At 42.1% G+C, this 17,093-nt stretch overlaps 3 protein-coding genes across 6 annotated transcripts; 2 read left to right on the forward strand and 1 right to left on the reverse strand.

Moving 5' to 3' along the window:
* The first annotated feature begins 373 nt into the window (after window positions 1-373).
* arfgap3 (ADP-ribosylation factor GTPase activating protein 3) lies at window positions 374-6,916 on the forward strand. 3 transcript variants are annotated; one of them, XR_005892878.1, is made up of 17 exons: window positions 374-548; window positions 1,255-1,373; window positions 1,696-1,768; window positions 1,899-2,030; window positions 2,194-2,274; window positions 2,388-2,478; window positions 2,591-2,650; window positions 2,758-2,804; window positions 2,932-3,083; window positions 3,306-3,437; window positions 3,520-3,645; window positions 3,753-3,905; window positions 4,237-4,363; window positions 4,462-4,549; window positions 4,724-4,848; window positions 4,949-5,038; window positions 5,183-6,916. XR_005892878.1 is itself a non-coding variant. In XM_041030010.1 (16 exons), exons 1-16 carry the CDS (start codon window positions 480-482, stop codon window positions 4,964-4,966), a joined length of 1,593 nt encoding a protein of 530 aa, XP_040885944.1. In that variant the 5' UTR covers window positions 374-479; the 3' UTR covers window positions 4,967-6,916. The 3 variants fall into 3 exon arrangements, 2 of the variants coding, with proteins under 2 accessions (XP_040885944.1, XP_040885943.1); XM_041030010.1 differs by having other exon boundaries at window positions 4,949-6,916; XM_041030009.1 differs by lacking the exons at window positions 4,949-5,038; window positions 5,183-6,916 and having other exon boundaries at window positions 4,724-4,872.
* A 1,908-nt stretch (window positions 6,917-8,824) lies between these two features.
* Window positions 8,825-13,046, forward strand: LOC121176056 (IKBKB interacting protein). Of its 2 annotated transcripts, XM_041030012.1 has the most exons (4): window positions 8,825-9,238; window positions 9,327-9,444; window positions 11,896-12,117; window positions 12,321-13,046. In XM_041030012.1, exons 1-4 carry the CDS (start codon window positions 9,033-9,035, stop codon window positions 12,885-12,887), a joined length of 1,113 nt encoding a protein of 370 aa, XP_040885946.1. In that variant the 5' UTR covers window positions 8,825-9,032; the 3' UTR covers window positions 12,888-13,046. The 2 variants fall into 2 exon arrangements, with proteins under 2 accessions (XP_040885946.1, XP_040885945.1); XM_041030011.1 differs by lacking the exons at window positions 11,896-12,117; window positions 12,321-13,046 and adding an exon at window positions 10,067-11,716.
* A 984-nt stretch (window positions 13,047-14,030) lies between these two features.
* ckap4 (cytoskeleton associated protein 4) lies at window positions 14,031-17,053 on the reverse strand. The gene is made up of 2 exons (XM_041030013.1): window positions 16,662-17,053; window positions 14,031-15,615 (listed from the first exon to the last, which is right to left on the reverse strand). The coding sequence occupies exons 1-2, from the start codon at window positions 16,980-16,982 to the stop codon at window positions 14,386-14,388; spliced, it is 1,551 nt and encodes a 516-aa protein (XP_040885947.1). The 5' UTR covers window positions 16,983-17,053; the 3' UTR covers window positions 14,031-14,385.
* Between the last annotated feature and the right edge of the window lie 40 nt (window positions 17,054-17,093).

The raw sequence follows: 17,093 nt of genomic DNA on the forward strand, positions 1-17,093 counted from the left end.
CTTCATACTTCTATCTCACAGTGTTTGAGGGCAATATTTCACTTTTTATTTATTTTATGGTTGTCAGTACCATTTTGTTTGTGTTCTGTATTTTAAAAGTCCATTTGGGGATGGGCATTGCAATGTAGCTGTATAAATAATAATTAAAACATAATATTAACAAAAAGACAAAGTAAAGTTAACAGTAATTATATACACAATGATATAAGGTCGAAGTAATCCTACAGACTGAAGCATCTGTCTAAATTAAACAGCATTAAATTTATAAACGTAATTTATATAAAATTCTGAAAGTGAACTACATTACCCAGAAGCCCTTGCTACAATAACATAACCACGGGTCATTGTTATCCAATCAGAGGCAGACCATGATGTCCTCCTACTGACGTGTCGTATTCGGTTATTGAGGAAAAACACAGCGCTGTTTTTCATGCTAACGTTACTTCTGTAACCAACAGGTATTATCAACAGACTGAACAATGTCAGAGCCCAACAAGCAGGACATTTCTGCTATTTTTAAGCGACTGCGCTCCATTCCTACGAACAAGGTGAGAGTTTAATTTACGGCAGACGGTCTGCTCTCTTTATCAAGGAAGTAAGCTGAACTAAATAACCTGACACGTCGCACTTTAGAGAAACGCCGAGGCTAGCTTAAATTTACCAGCTTAATTGAACAATTATCCGATAAATGTCATGTTGAAAATAAGTTGGGTTTGTTGAAAAAGTTGTGCTCTAGTAACATTTGCTGGAGAATAAAACTGCGAGAAAACTTGTGAAGTGTAACCAGACGTAACGTTAGCCAAGTGGTTGACAGCCTAGCTAGCTGCATTTTGACAGCTGACGTTAGCCGTGTTTGTTTTGGCTTGAATTCCGTTTCCTTCTAGCTTCGTTAAGGCCTTTGGTCCTCTTGAGCAAATGAAGACAGCGGTGCAGACACTGACAGTCATAAAGGACTTGTGCTTGCTGCTGTTCTAGTAACAGTTCAGAAATTCAACCCAGTTCACCAACAGCTGTTTGAATCAGCAGCTAATTTTACTGACTTTACTGGTGACATGCACACCTGACCGTCATAGTCACACTGTTGTTGTTTTAAACACCTTTCACACAGTTTGCTTCCACGTCTCTTTTATTGATTTTGAACTTATGGTATTGAACTAGGAGGGAGTTAGAACATAGACATAAAAAAAATCAATTGCCCTGTTTAAATTCTGAGATAAAGCATTGTCATAATGTTCTTTGCTTTCTTTCCCCTAGGTTTGCTTTGACTGTGCAGCTAAAAACCCCAGTTGGGCCAGCATCACCTATGGTGTATTCCTATGTATAGACTGCTCGGGGACTCACAGGTCTCTGGGGGTGCACCTGAGCTTTATCAGGTAAGTCAGGATTTATTGATACAGCTCAGAGCAAAACTTCACAAAAAAAAAAACTTTTAGCATCAAATATCAAACATGCAGAATAGAAACAAACACATAAGCAAAGTAGAATTTAAAAAACAAAAATACCATCAATAAAAAGGTGGCACTTGACTTCTTAATTGGAAAAACATGATCATGTTAGTCCCCTAATATGAATATAAAAATCCAGAAAAGAATCAAATGGAAGGGGGAGATGTCTTTGGAACCTTAGTTGCAGTTTGTCACAGTCAGATCTTATTATTATTACATATTCTTCAAACCCCAACCTTATGTTACGCAGGTCTACTGAGCTGGATTTTAATTGGTCCTGGTTCCAGCTAAGATGTATGCAAGTGGGAGGCAATGCCAGTGCGGTGAGTTCTTGAGGACAAAACATGAGCACATTATCAACGGATAGTCTTCCTGCCATTGCGTGACACACCCATGATTTAACTGGATGACTCCTGTTTCTTTTCTATGTCTTTTTTTGACCTTCCTAAGCAGATTGCTTTTTTCAGTCAACACGGGTGCACAGCCAGCGCTGCCAACGCAAAGTACAACAGTCGAGCTGCTCAGCTGTACAGAGAGAAGATAAAAACTTTAGCCACACAAGCCACCAGACGCCATGGCACTGAGGTAAAATAAAGCTAAATGATGAAATAAAGGTAGAGCTGAATCTACTTACACAAGTGATAACGATTTTGGCTTCCTGTGTAGTACCTATTTGCTTATCACAGTTTCCTAAAAACACGTGTGAGTGCACAGATAGTCAAATCAGTTTTACTCTTCTTGTCCACAGTTGTGGCTCGACAGTCAGGCTCCTCTCTCTCCAGCGTCTCCAGAGGACAAGCAGGTGGATTTCTTCAGTCTGCATTCACAGGTAAAGGAGTGTGCTTGCCTTCATTAGGTCTGACCACATATCTGCTTGTTGGATACCCACAGTCACACAGTGACTGGAGATCTGTCATCTCACTATGTGTCTGTTGTGCACAGGGTGTTCCTGAAAATTTGAACATGGCCAAAATGAGTCTCAGCTCCTCCACATCGGAGAGTTTAACAACAGAAAAGGAGGAAGACAAAAATGGTATTCACTGTTTCTCCTGTATAACACACAGAAGGGCATCTAAACTACTGCTATTTGGATTTATCCCAGCATCATTTAAATGGTTCCTCAAATGTACTTTAAACCTTTTCAGGTAATTCAGAGGAGGGTCCAAGTGTGGAAATGCTGAGTGTTTCCCCAAAAGCAAATCCAGGTTGGTTTGTATTCTTCACATTTAGGCTTCTCTCATTTTCTGAAGGAGCTTGTGTTTGTTATCTGAACAGTAGGAGATTTAACTTTACTGTCTTTCAATCTTTCCAGAGCCTTCCTCTCTTCTCAAGAAGAAGCCAGCTGCTGCCAAGAAAACAGTATGTACAAAGTGATATTTTGAAAGGAGACTCATTGTATCACTGCATATTTCTGATTTGAACTAAGCAATATAGATGTACGTGGACTGTGCATTCAAAGTCTTCCTTATGAAATGTCTGCTTGCAGTTGGCCTCTAAGAAGGGTGGTCTGGGCGCTCAGAAAGTGAGCAGCCGGAGCTTCTCAGAGCTGGAGAAGAAGGCTCAAGCTGCTGACAAGCTGAGAGAGAAAGAAGAGAGCACTGCGAGTGCCAAGAAGAATGTTCAACCTGAGGAGTCTATGTGTGTGTCTATTATTTTTTATGTGTGTTTACCCTCTATGTGGTCTTTTTTTTAAATCTATTTATCTAATAGAGTGATTCTTTTATCACCTCCACGAGAAGGTCAGAGGTCAGATTTAAGTTTTCTGCTTCAAAACTCTTTACCTTGTTACGTGACCCAGTTGCTGCACTCCCATTCTGTTTAATTTTTTTTAAAACCCATTCGCCTTTTTCCTCCTCTCAGCGCTCCGTCCTTGCGACTGGCCTATAAAGATCTTGAGCAGCAGAGGAAAATAGAGGATCAAAAGCTGAAGGGATTAGAGGGGAAGAAGAAGGAGCAAGCTGAGAGACTGGGCATGGGTTTAGGCATCAGGAGGTATGACCACGAAGAGACAAATACTAGTGATCCTGTTTGTTTCTTGTTCATCTGATTGGTGTGTCTGTGCTCCTCTCTGTAGCGGAGTTTCTCACTCTGTGACATCGGACATGCACATCATTCAGCAGGAGAATCCTCTGGGAGCAAAGACCTCCAAGGGACGGCGGTTCACTGAGGAAGATGATGATGAAGGGTCCTTCAGTTCTAGGTCAGGACACCTGCCTTTCATCCAGCTGTTGATGATGACGATGGTTTAACTTCATATGATGATTTTTTTTTCCACCTGACATTAATCTGAAGCTGCTCTATCTTTAGGATCATGTCCCGTTTTGAGGATCAAACAGAACCATCTGATAATTTCTCTTCACGGTGGGGTGATGGAGGCGATGGAGGAGGCTGGTTAAAGGAAAGCAAGAAACCAGAGCCAGACTTCTACTTGTCCTCCACTATATCTTCATTTGATGACAGGTAGGAGACACTGTCTTATGAACATCTAGTTGTTATTATTTAAGTAAGTAATTAATTATCCACTTTCATTGGATTCATATTAAACATTGGATTCATAAATCATGCACAGTTAATTTGATACCACATTTGAAGTTAATGTCAAGTTTGAATAGAATGTAATGAAATGCTTAGACTCTCTCTATGTCTCTTGTGTATGTTAAAGGGTAAACGTGATGACTGACAGGTCACATTTTTAATGTGTGTTGAGAATATGAGAATCTTGGGTAATATTTAAATTGTTCAGATTACAGTGTTATTAATGCTTCAGTTTATAATCTTAATCTGTCATCAGGCCAACAGCCAGGAGGAAGCCAGAACCAGTGCCAGTGTCAGACTCAGGAGAAGCTCGGAAAAAGTTTGGAGATGATGTCAAAGCCATCTCCTCTGACATGTACTTTGGAAAACAAGACAACTCTGAGGTAAAGCCTTTCAGCACTCATTGTGTTGTGTGTGATATACCCGAAAAACTTCTGGTGGAAACATTTAAAACATTGTCTGTTGCATTTCTGTTCTTTAGTACGAGGCCAAAACACGACTGGAAAGATTTGCTGGGAGTGCCGCGATAAGTTCAGCAGACCTTTTTGATGATCCAAAGAAACAGCCTGGTAAGAGACCACTGCACCATCACTTCCTCTGCAGAAACAAGACAACATGTGATTTACTTACAATTTAAATGTATGTTATTTATAAATAGATATGTTTGTGTGTGTAATTACTTTAAGACTAAATTAAGAAGACTGTTTATCTGTGTCTGTGGATGTTTTTTCTTGTGTACACAGCGAGTTCGTACCGTCTGACCAATGTGTTGCCCAGTGCTCCTGACATGTCTCAGCTCAAACTGGGAGTCCGCTCAGTCGCAGGAAAACTCTCTGTCATGGCCAGCGGCGTAGTTAGCTCAATTCAGGTCAGTCAGAAATACGGCACTTGATTCAAGATCATATAAACATCTTGTCTGACAAACATAAATTAAAGTTCTAATGATGTATATTATTTTCTTTTTTCAGGACCACTACAGTTCCTGAAACACGGTGCATCTCCTCGTAGAGTTAGATCATTTCCCCTGTGAGTGGTGGTTCCTTACCTGGGGAGAAAAGGTGAAAGGTCACACATCTGAATCTATCCCCAAATTATCCTGTATACATCTACATCTAGTTTTTTATTAGATAATGTATATACGACAGTCACCTTGATTCTATTAGAATAAAGTTGACTAAAGCACAATATTTGTTCCTGTGCAGGCATCTTGAAGGGATATCTCTATGGATATACAGTCATGAAGAGTCTCTAGTTGGCAATAATGATGTAGTTTGCTTTGCGGTCCTGGGGTTTGAATATGTAGAAATACTGTATGTAGCAGTGTGAGGGGATTTGTGGTGTTATGAAGGAGGGATTTGCTTTTTGATTCCTTTAGTTAATTATGTCAGAACCTAAGCAGCTGAGACAATTCAGTTTGAAGTACTTAAGTGGTTAACACACACACACAGACACTCACTCACTCATCACGTGCACTTTGTGGTGTCATCTTGTAATTTCCCACAGGTTTGAAAGTGTCCTTTCCGTCCCCAAAGTGCACTTATGTTTGCTCTTCCACAGACAGGACCAAAAGCTGATAATGAGGCCTTGGGGAACCAGATATATATTTCTTAATTTAGTATAATATCAGTTGTGTAAATTCATATTGGCCTAATTAGCACTTAAGCTTCATTATCCTGGAAGTAGCTATGTTTTGCTTGTTTTTTTTTGTGGGTCATGCATCTGTAGTGCAAAAGGACAAGATGACATGGAGCCTAAGCAGGAATAAGAATAATTTTTAAGAGATGAGCTCTAATGAGGTGTTTGTTGGTAGGTGGACTTTGTTGTCTTTGGACCTTGTTTCCAGTCTGTATGCTAAGCTAAGATAACTGGCTGCAGGGTGTAGCTTCGGACAGATATAAGAGTGATATCAATGTTTCATCTAACCCTTGCCAAGAAAACAAACCCACTATGTCAAATAGATCCTTTAAAAAAACTCATGAAGTGTTATTTCTTTCTCAATCCAGTTTAATTAGACACTTTAACTTTGACTTTGTAATCAAGAGTGTGGTCAGCAATGTTATATATGGAATTATTGACTTTTGATGATGGATTTTGTTAAAAATTATGTTTAGACATCTGCAATGAATTCGTAGGTTGTCCTCTTTGGTATATTATTTAATGGCACACACTTATAGAGTCTTGAAGGCTTGAATTTCCTGAAGTGAGACTTTTTTTTTTTGTAGCTTTCAGGCCCCGTTGTACAGCAGCACATGTCCACTTAAAAGAATGAATGTAAACAATCCCTTTAAAGCCTTCAGAGTTCATTTTTTTGTTGCTGCACCATACTGCCAAGGTCCAAATGATATATTTAATTACCTTACATATAACAGAGGCAGTTGGATTTGACAATTAAAGGCAATAGAAAAGCAACTTGATATCTGTCTATGGCTTTAGTACTGGAAAAACTACAGTTTGACCTTTAGCATTTATCTAAAGTTTACTTATGAGGGACCAGTGTTTTTGAAGCCCAGATCAGGAACATGATGATTATATTACTGAGCAATTTCTGTACTGTTTATGCTTCTCAGGAGTTTGATTTGACATGCTAAGTATGAAACACTATGAGTTATATAAGAGTTATATATCCTTCATTGACCAAATATTTGTTAACTCCATCACTTTATGCCTTAGTCCAAAGATCTCCTAACCATTTGTCCTAAAATTGCAATATTGTGGAGTCATCTCGTTACCCTTTTTTGCACATAATTTGTTAGAAATTGCACGTGGCAGCTTTTGCTTGAATGTACTGTATTGCAATTGAACCTTTGCCTCCAAGTTGACGACGCGTCCATGTTAGACTTGTTGTTTTTTGTTTTGTTTTTTTTGATCTTTGTAAGATTGTTTGTGTCTTCTGCTGTGTAATTTTGCTAAATGTTACATAAAAGAATAGCAGCTTGTGTAATTTGCATGGCCCTTGTAGTTATTAGAACACCCTGACACATCCTGAATACAAGACAGCACACGGCTGCTGTGACTCACTCATTTAAATAATCGAATAGAGTTTTATTTGCCATTTGCACAGATACACTGCAGTACATGTGCATAGGAATTCTTGTGCATCCCTCCCCAGAGTCAAGCTTAAGGTTTAAATAATACAGTAAAATAAGAAATAAAATAAAACAACCAAGAAATAAATAATACAAAAGAGGAGCAAGATAGTGCACTTAGAATACTGGAAGATTCTTAAGAAAATTAAGAATATTAGGTGCCTAATATAGGCACACTGTCACTTCCTGTATGTAATGTTTCACATGGTGATCTTAACAGGCATATTGCACATGGTGATATTGCAATTTTTTTAGAATATTTTTGAATTGTTTCACATGGTGAATATAAAGACATATTGCACATAGTAATACCAGATTGTTTTTTGACATGGTTTTTTGCACGTTGTCAGGGTTATGCTATGTAGTAGCTTCTTCCCTCCTTAATGTCCTGTGCCACTGTTCTGACAGTGGCTGGGAAGAAGCTGTTGTGGAGGCGGGCTCTGTGGGCACTGATGCTCACCGGCCTGCGATGCCTCAGGTTGTAGCCTGAGTCCACCCATTGAAACAAAGCACGAGCTGGATGGTGTTTGTCTTTCAAGATGCTCTGTGCTTTGCGTCTGCAGCGCTCGGTGTAGATGGAGTCCATGGTTGGAAGGCTGCATCCAGTGACCCTTTCTGCAGCTTTTATGACTCGTTGAAGCGACTTCCTCTCAGCCAGCGTGGTGTTACCGTACCATACTGTGATGGCACTGGTGAGGATGCTTTCAACGAGTCCTCTGTAGGCTTGGATGAGCGGCTGGCGTCCAAGTCCCGCCTTCCTCAGCACTCTGATGAAGTGCAGTCTCTGCTGGGCTTTTCTCACTACCAATGTGGAGTTTTTGGCCCAGCTGAGATTCTCAGAGATGAGCAGGCCGAGGAACTTGTGGCTGTCGGTTCGCTCCACCATAGTCCCTTTGATGGTGAGTGGCTGCAGAGGGGGCGCCCGTCTCCTAAAGTCCAGAATGAGTTCTTTTGTTTTTTCGAGGTTGAGCACAAGATCATTATCCTCACCGTAGACCGTGATCTTGTGCACCAGGTCCCTGTATGCTGACTCATCTCCCCCTCTGATGAGGCCGAGGACGGTCGTGTCGTCAGCATATTTTATAACGGCTGTGTTGTTCTGTGTGGTTGTGCAGTCATGTGTGTACAATTATGGGATAACAGAATTGCTCAATAATGACTGTATAGTAAGCTAGGAAGTGCTACATACAATGTTGTATAGGGCTTTGAATTGCCATTTAGAGAAAGCTATTGATAATCAATTTTGACAATTTTTGACACTCAAAATGTAAGAAAGATTTTTGGAAACATGCCGAATAAATGGCTTGTGCTTAAACTCCTCTGTCTCTAAATTATTTGTCTAAATATGAAGCAAGTTTACAAGTTCAGATGTCCAAAAATATTCCGTTTACATTTGTTTAAAACAGAAAAAAAAAATGCACTGATTAATCAGTTAATCCATCAGTTGTCCAATTCAGGACAAATGCTGGCAGCCGCCTACGTGGCTGGCTGAGGCGTTTGCGGTGCTTCCTGCGCTGTCGGAATTATGAAAATCGCAACTCGAGCAGAATAATTTGAACGATTAAATTGATAAATATGACTTAAAAATATAATTTTGTTTAAAACCATGTTGTTGCTTGAGGCGAAAGATAAAAGCGTCTATATATGTTACAGCTGCACTGGTGGTGTTTCCAACTAAGGAACTCCTGCTGTGTTAGTTTGCGTTTGTACGAGCTTTGAAAGGGCACCTGAATGCTGCATTTTTCCAGGGAACAGGGTAAAGCACCAAGATTGTTAATAGCGTTGAAACCAAGCCGCTACTCATCCTTTTTCACTTTAGGATCCTACATTATGAACTTATCTGCAAAACAAGAGTCTTATTTCCTCTACAGTGTAAACAGTAGCTGTTAGACTGTGTTTTTTCCTGCTCGGCCTGTTGAATTGCTTCCCAGGAAAAGTTACCAACAGTGTGTGTCAGTGTGCTAAAATGCCTACTGAACTGAAGCAGAGGAAGAAGACGCAAAAACAAAGTGATGAAGCGTCAGAAAACTCTTCTGCGAACGGCAAAGATGAAGCGCAAAAAGCGAAGACGGAGCCTGGAAACAACACGGGAGCGAATAAAACGTCTTCGAGTCTGGACATTAGAAGTTTAATGTGCTTATTGTCGCTTGCAGCGTGTGGAGCTCTGAGCTGGTAAGTAAATAGTTTAGTGTTAAATCTTAGAAATTGTTTTTTGTAGTGTTTGTGTCTCCACTGATGGGTTTTGTTTTCTCGGTTTCAGGATGGTGCTGCAGCAGAACGAGAGGTTTTCCCAAATTGAAGAAAAGTACAAATCTCTGCACGGGAAGACTTCGAGTCTATTCGACATGGAGGAAGAAGTCCTCAAAGTCTCTAAGAAGGTGCGTTTGATTTGCAGCGGAGCAGGCCTTGAGGGGCGCTGAGGGACGGGAGTGTAAAGGGTCAGTCCTTCCAAATAAATGTAATTTAATTTGTTTGGTTTTCACTGGAACTACTTTCTACTGAAGAAATAGTGCCACTATAAACCTCTAACCGCAGCTTCTTCACAGAGACTGCTTTTAAATTTAAAATGCATTTCAATAGTATTTGGGCAGAGACATAAATCTCAGAGTCAGATACTTTAAAACTTCGACAAATAAAACCCAAACTATCTGCATGGTAAAAATACAGCTTAATTATATGTGGGTTTTTCTTTGTGTAATTTGGGTGAAATGATCCTTTAAGATTGTCTGACAACATAAAAGACAACACTTTGTTTTCATTTTTGGCTCTAAATTTAGAATTACACTAGAGAAATCTGTATCTATACTTTCATCTGAGCACAAATTGTTTTTACTTGCATCCTTCTCATGTTTTTATTCAGTGTGCTCAATGCATTATTTTCTTTTACAGTCCCTTTCTGTTTGCATGAGCTTTGTTTCCTGGTGTATGTGTTATGTATAAATACTGAGGACCATAGAGCTCCCACACAAACAGCCCTCCTGTTTTGTGTTGCGGCTGCAGCTTGCCGCCTCTGAGGATGACCTGCAGGAGGCGCTTTCCACCGTCTCCTTGGCAACAAGACTCCAACAGGACATCTCCACCCTCCACACGGCCGTCATGGCGATGCAGGCCGATGAGAACTCCGCCTCCCGTGACCTGCAGACGGTCAACGCTCACTTCCTCAATGTGACAGAGACGTGGCAGGAGCGTCTGGCGGCCATCACCTCTGACCTGGCTGCCCTCAAAGCCGAGTCACGGGAAGCTCACGCCGGAGCCACCGAGCGGGTGAACGAGGCAGAGCGGAGGGCTCGGTCGCTGACGGAGAAGCTGGAGGAGCTTGAGGACAGCACAAAGAGAAACGCCCGAGCTCTGGAGCGCACAGAGGAGGACGACGCCACACGAGTGCAGGATCAGATGGACTGGAACACCAAGCAGATCCACAAGCTGGAGGAGCAGATCAGCAGCCTTTCCAAGAGGGAGGCTGAGCTCAGCTCTCAGCTCCAGGAGCACATTCCCCGGGCACAGGAGTGTGAAGAACACCTGCCGCAGGTGGAGGAGGCGGTGCGCTCCATCCTGAGGCTGGGGGGTGACCTGAGCGGGGCGGAGAAGAGGCTGGAGGAGGTGACGCTACAGGTGTTTGGGACAGAGGACAGCATGCTGAAGGCGCTGAATGAAATCCTCGAGATCAGACAGGAGCTGGACACCCTGCAGGCTCAAAACAGCATCCTGAAGATGAAAAATGAGTTGTCCGTAGTTAAAGAGGCGGTCCGTGAACTCACCATGGTGTTGAGGGAAGGTAGGGTTGACAGCCAAAACGACTTGGACACCCTGGAAGAGGAAGAAGGATGGAAAGATGAGGAGGAGGAGGAGGAGGAGTGGGATAAAGACGACCAGGATGAAACAAATCAACCTCTTCATGACGACCTCTCTGAATGATGTCATTGTTTATTTAGCAAGCGACAAGGAGTGAATCTAAGTATTTGTTGAAGTTCAGTATTAATGTTTTGTAAAATGTGCACCTCAGTTTATTGTCAGAAAATTGTGACCATCACTGTGTAAAAGTAACTAATAATTTCAACATGAACTCAGGCACACATGCACTGTAATCCACAGGTACAGGATATATTGTAGTGGTTTGGTTAATGCAGAGTGATGTTTTTAAGTTTCCACAGCAGTTTTATATAACGTGCACCTTTACTCTTAAGCCAGCCATTTGCACTGATACAACATATGACAAAATATGTGCCAGTCCTTCTGGATGCAACTACATTGGATGTGATTGACAGAGAAATAATTTCAGGTCCAGCTTTGAATTGTGGATTTCTTTGTCTTATTTCATAGAAAACAGCAAGCAGCTTGATGAAAGTTTGATATTTTGCGTTTGGAAGTTTTGATGGACATTTTTAACAATTTTTGGACATTTCATGGACTAAGTCAATTAATTAATTGGTCAATTAAGAAAGCGATAATGATCAAAATCGTAAGTTGCAACTCTGAGCTGCATCTCTGTAAGTGTTACCTTAGATATGGAGCAGAATCAGATTTTGTAGATGTGTAATAAATCTTCATGTTTCTAGTGACTGTTACATGTTCACCTGACTTTAGTTTCACCTGTTGAAAGCTCGACAGTTTTATCATGATTTAATAAAATCACCTTTTTTGTATACAGGTCTTATTTGTACAAAGTGGTTTGATTGTCATGTTTAAAACTTTTGAGTATCGAAGGACTAATTTCTCTTAACTGTGTTTTACATCAAAAGAAAGCACCTATGAGATAATATGAGTAAAAAATGATAATGCACAATTGCTTTAAGTAACTTCCACCCTTCACTCCAAATGTCCTGTTTCAGTGTGAGAGTGTCCGACTGATGCTGGAGGGTCTCGGGGGTCAGCGGGGGTCTCTGCAGCCTCAGCTGGAGGGTTTGGAGCAGGACGTCGGCCGGCTGAAGGAGTGGGCCTCTGGGCTGACCGAGAAACGAGCTCAGCTGCAGACCAGCCTGAACGCACTGAGAGACGCTGTGGGACAGATTGAAGAACGCACTTTGGCCATCACTAAGGACTTTGCCAACAAGGTACCTCAGTATTTGTTGTTGATAGAGAATTCACTAAAAATGTTTTAGTAAAAAAAAAGAGAGTCACTGGGAAAACAGTCGGTGTAAGTCTTTCGTCTTTTGCTATCTGTGATTCCAGATGTGGGAACAAAACAGGCCCAAAAATTGTTTCCCTTATCAGTTCATCTTATCTCAGCCTCTGTTTTCCTGTATTCCTCCTCTAGGTGGCATCAGTGAGGACAGATGTGCGCAGGATGGATGGCCTGCAGTCAGAGCTGGAGTCTCTGCTCACTCAGGTTGGAGAGCTGGAGGACAAGACCACTCAGGTGGAGCGCAGCATGGTCAAACGCATCGGGGATGTGCTGGCCAGCAGCATCGACCGGGTCTCCAGCCTCCGGGCTGCGTCCGAACGCAACGCGCAGGCCATAGAGCAGCTCCGCAGACGCATCCCTGAACTCACCACCGCTGACAAACAGATCTCTGAGCGCTTGGTGGAGCTAGAGAGCGGCAGAGCTCGCGTGATAAGAACAGTGACCTTTGCCAGCGACCTTAAACCAAAGGTGGCTGCTATTAAGAGGGACTTTGGGGCGTTCGAGCCTCAGCTGTCAGATCTGACTCTGCGGATCGGAAGACTCGCAGAAGATCTCACCAAAAGAGAGCAGGAGATTGCTGAGCTTAGACAAACGTTAAGTAATCTGACTGCAGTGGAGGGAGATTTAAGTGTTACAACTAAACAGGTTAGTGAAATAGCTGATATATCTGATATTGGAGAGATGCACAGGAAAACATGAGCAACACATTTACACAACTTCATACACATGATTGTTTTTTTTTTGTTTTTTTTCAAGTATCACATTTGGTCAACTGTCATACTAAGGTTTACAGGTTTACTGAAGTAAATATGAAACCTTTCATCTCAACAGTCTTGAAGCATAAATCTGTAGACAGGAAATTCTAATGCTTTAAATATGAATGTAAACAATCAGCAGCTAGTTTGTCTGCATTTCTTAAAGATGTTGACATGTTTGCTTGGGGCTATGTGAGCTCATGACAGAAGATCATCTATTTATTGGGTTTTGTTTGAGTTTTTCAAGTTGTATAGTAAAATTGTGATTCAGAGGATCTGAAAATGTGGTGGAAATATAGAAATTTTTAATATTTTGGAGTTGCAAGAAAATCATTAACTTCAAACTCCACATAATGTATGAGATAATACTTCATGGTTGCACCCTGAACAGAATGACCTCACCTTTACCATTTAGGTGTTACAAAACTCTGAAGTCCAGTTTGTTATCAGAACTATGTGTTCTGAGTATTTCCTTGCCTCTTGCTGGGCCCTCTCATTACTTGACGAGTTTATTAGCTTGCAAATGCCCTCGAGCAAAGGCGCTAACTTTGAAGTGTTCTGGCGAAGTGGCCACACAGCCGCAGGCTTAGGTGTTGCACAAGGAAGCACATTTCTGCAGCAACACCTGGACGGCAGTCAAAACTAAACATCCGCACAGAAAATTATGTGTTATTTGTCGCTACTGTTTGCAGATTAAAGGGTTCAGCATGTGGCATTCAGTCCTCATGACTCCATAATATGTCACAGATGAGAAATAATGTGGAGCTGCTTAGTAAAATTGTGCTTCCTCACTATATTCAGACTTATTTGCCTTCTTAGAAAAATATAACGTATGCAGTAGAGATGGAATCACTGTTTGGCTTTCAACATGATTTTAACAGCCCTTGGGTAAGTCACACCTCTCAAGCATAAATTTTCATTCCCACCCATACAATCAACAAATCCCCTCATGATGTAACAGTAAAACAGCTAAACTCAAAGCAGCAGTTTTACCAGTAAATTCACCCCAAAAATTTATATCTCACAGCTCTGGGTCAACAAAAGGTTTTATTCTTGTAAAAAAAAAAAAAAAAACATGTAGTGAGTAAACAAAGGAGTGCTCAACAAGAGCTTATTATTGCATTTGGAGGTTCAATAAAACAGCTTTGGCACAGAAAATTTCTAAAGTCTAACAAAACAATTAAAAACATTAGAAAACAAAACTACAGTGCAGATTGGGTGTGGATGTGAATTCACAGATCAGCAGTCCAGCTCTGCCCTTCTCTCCTGACTGAACCCAATTTTCCTCACTTCTTTTCTACTAAAGTTTGCACCAGCAAGGTTTGAGTACTAATTCTTCATAAAATTAGGAAAAGTGAGTTATGGTCACCCGTTCAGATTCATTATTGTCTCTGTTGATAGATGTTTTGGTGTCCCCATGTACCTATGGTGGCTGAAGCTCCCTACTCCTCCTTCTTCTTCTTCTTGCTGGGTGCTTTGGATAAGCCTGCGAGCGTCTGCGTGGTCTCCTGCAGCGCTTCCTGAAGTGCAGAAATAGCCTGATCATGTCGTTCCAGTTTGGCTGCTTTGTCTTCCAATCCAGCCACCGCCCCCCGTAAGTTCTCCAGCTGTTCAGGCTTCATGCTCCTGCTGCTGCTGTCCTCCAGAGCAGCAAGCCTCTTCTCCAGGTCCTCCACCTGCTGATCCAGACTGGAGTCCTTCAAAGCTATCTTGGCTTGGTCTCCACCCAGGGCGGCCATGTTGGACCGGAGCTCCTGCAGGCTGCTTTTCACTGCCTCCAGCTCCTGTTCCAAGCCAGTTTTGGCTTTCTCCACAGCCTGACCCTGTGCAGCCAGGGAACTTTCATGTGTGTCATACTTTGCAAATAGTGATTCCACTTTGGAGGTGATTTCTGACATGGATGCAGACAATAAATCTCCGCTCTCCTCTGATGCTTTAACTCTAACTTCAAGATCATCTGACGTTTTCTGGGCCTGAGCAGCTGCGGCATTCACCTGCTTCTCCACATTACCAACAGCATCAGCGGCCTGCTCCACCCTGCTCTCCACTGTCAGCGATTTGTCCTTCAGAGCCTGAACTTCAGCCTCTGTCGTAGACAGTGACTCCTTCAGACTTCCAACAGTCTCTTGCACCACTGACCTCACTGTTTCGACTTCCTGAGACAGTGAGACAACCTCCTGGTTGCGAGTCTGGAGCTCTTCCCTCACAGCACCTATCTGCTGCCTGAGTGAATTAGCTGAAGAGTCGGCCTCCTGTTTGGCACTTTTGATTTCAGCTACAGCCTCAACAATGGCAGAGAGCTCCTGTTTGATGAGCGTGGGGTCTTCCATGTCACCCAGACGGGCTTTGAGGTCAGCCAGCTGGCTCTGCGCCTCGCCCTGAGCTTCGGTGAACTCTGCCATGCTGGCTTTGATGGACTGACTCACCTCAGCCAGGCGCTCCTCGACAGTCTTCTCCAGAGAGGAGAAGTCCCTCTCACGAGCCTCCTTTACCTCGTTGATGCCCTCTGAGAGGTCCCTGAGTAGATCGTTCTGGAGGTTCTGAAGGGCCTCTTCCACCCGCCTCGTCTCCACTTCCCCCCTCTTCATCCGGCTGATGGCCCCCTCCAGCTCCACCCGTGTGATGCCCAGTGATGACTCCAGCCCATCCACAACACTCCTCAGAGACTCCACCTGGGCAACAAGACAGGAAAACATAGATCAGTTCATCCACTTTAACACCGATACAACACTTGGTCAAAAACAAATATTATTTTATGTTATTTTTTGCATATTCAGTTTTATATATATATAATATTTGAAAGTTAAGAGGTAAAATACTACATGTGGATGAGAATTCAGGCCTTTTTATATTGGCTTTTTTATGCCGAACACATTGGTTAATATTCACAATGCAATTCAGGATCATTATTATTATTAAGTACTATTTTACAAGTGAGCTCCCCGCAGAGGAAATGAGCACAACAAACCTGTTGCTCCTAAAGATTTGCATGGGTAGAGCTGAGTCATCTCATTACTGAAGTCTGCTGTGATACATATTTAAGAGTAAAGAAAATGCTGTGAGCGTTGTCCTGGGTGTCATTTAGATTAGTTATACCCAGCTTACTGAAATATGCAGGACCCTACAGTAACGAGGAAAGAAGGAATGAAGCAGGAGAAAGAGAAGGATCCAAGGATACTGCACTGTGCGTGTAATAAACACTGAACAAAGAAATAGGCTGGGAACAAGATCAGACTTTTACTTTAAGTACCAACTTCCTTTTCCTTGCTTGAAACTGAAGTGGTTGACAGTATCAGCTAATCCTTATCTACCCTATCTTTCGAGGTTAACAAGCAGTTAGGGGTTGAATCGCTTCTCCTCAAACAAATGAAAATTTTCAAACAAAAATGAAAATATTGTAGAAAATACTTATTTTCACCAAAACTTCAACTTTAAATTTTTCTTCTTGGACATTTGAACAGTGAAAATAGGTGTTAACCACATCCATCTCTGTATTTTACTATAAACCTGTATATACACCGAATCCTTAGTTGTACATAAAGTACAAGTGTACGAACGGTTATGTAACTACATACAAAGTAGTGTCTAACAACAAAAAAATACAGTGGTATACACTTCCCATCTAATTTGTATTTCATGAGAGAACCCCGGAAAAAAAGGATTGGGACCATTGAAACTGAAATTGGTGTCACTCCCCATTGATCATTTTCTCACCTACCTGTTGAACCACACTCTCCATTTTACTGCCCAGTTGTGCGTTTTGCTGTGCGCTCTCCTCTTGTTTGGCGTTGGCCTCCCGGATTTCTTCCACAACTTGCTGTAGATAAAAAGCAGCGAACCCTGCAGCGCCTATCAACGCGATATAAAACACTGTGGTTACAAGGAGTCCGAGGCAGCTACCTGACCGTGGCCCCTGGGGTCCGGAGCCACTCGCCCCATTACTAGTAGTACTCTTTTGGCTTTTCTTCGACGCATCATCTTGGCTAGATGCAGCGATCTTCTCGCCGGAGCTGCTCTTCTGTCGGTTTTTTGCGGTCATTGTCAGTAGGATGAGGCTGAGATGTTGAGTGCTGCTGGTTTTGCAGTCGTGGATGGAGAGTGTTTCCAGTCCAGGCCCCTCTAACAGGACCAGCAGCGTATCAGTGAGCGC

This window comes from Toxotes jaculatrix, chromosome 22, assembly GCF_017976425.1.
Source record: "Toxotes jaculatrix isolate fToxJac2 chromosome 22, fToxJac2.pri, whole genome shotgun sequence".
NCBI classification, from domain to species: Eukaryota; Metazoa; Chordata; class Actinopteri; family Toxotidae; genus Toxotes; species Toxotes jaculatrix.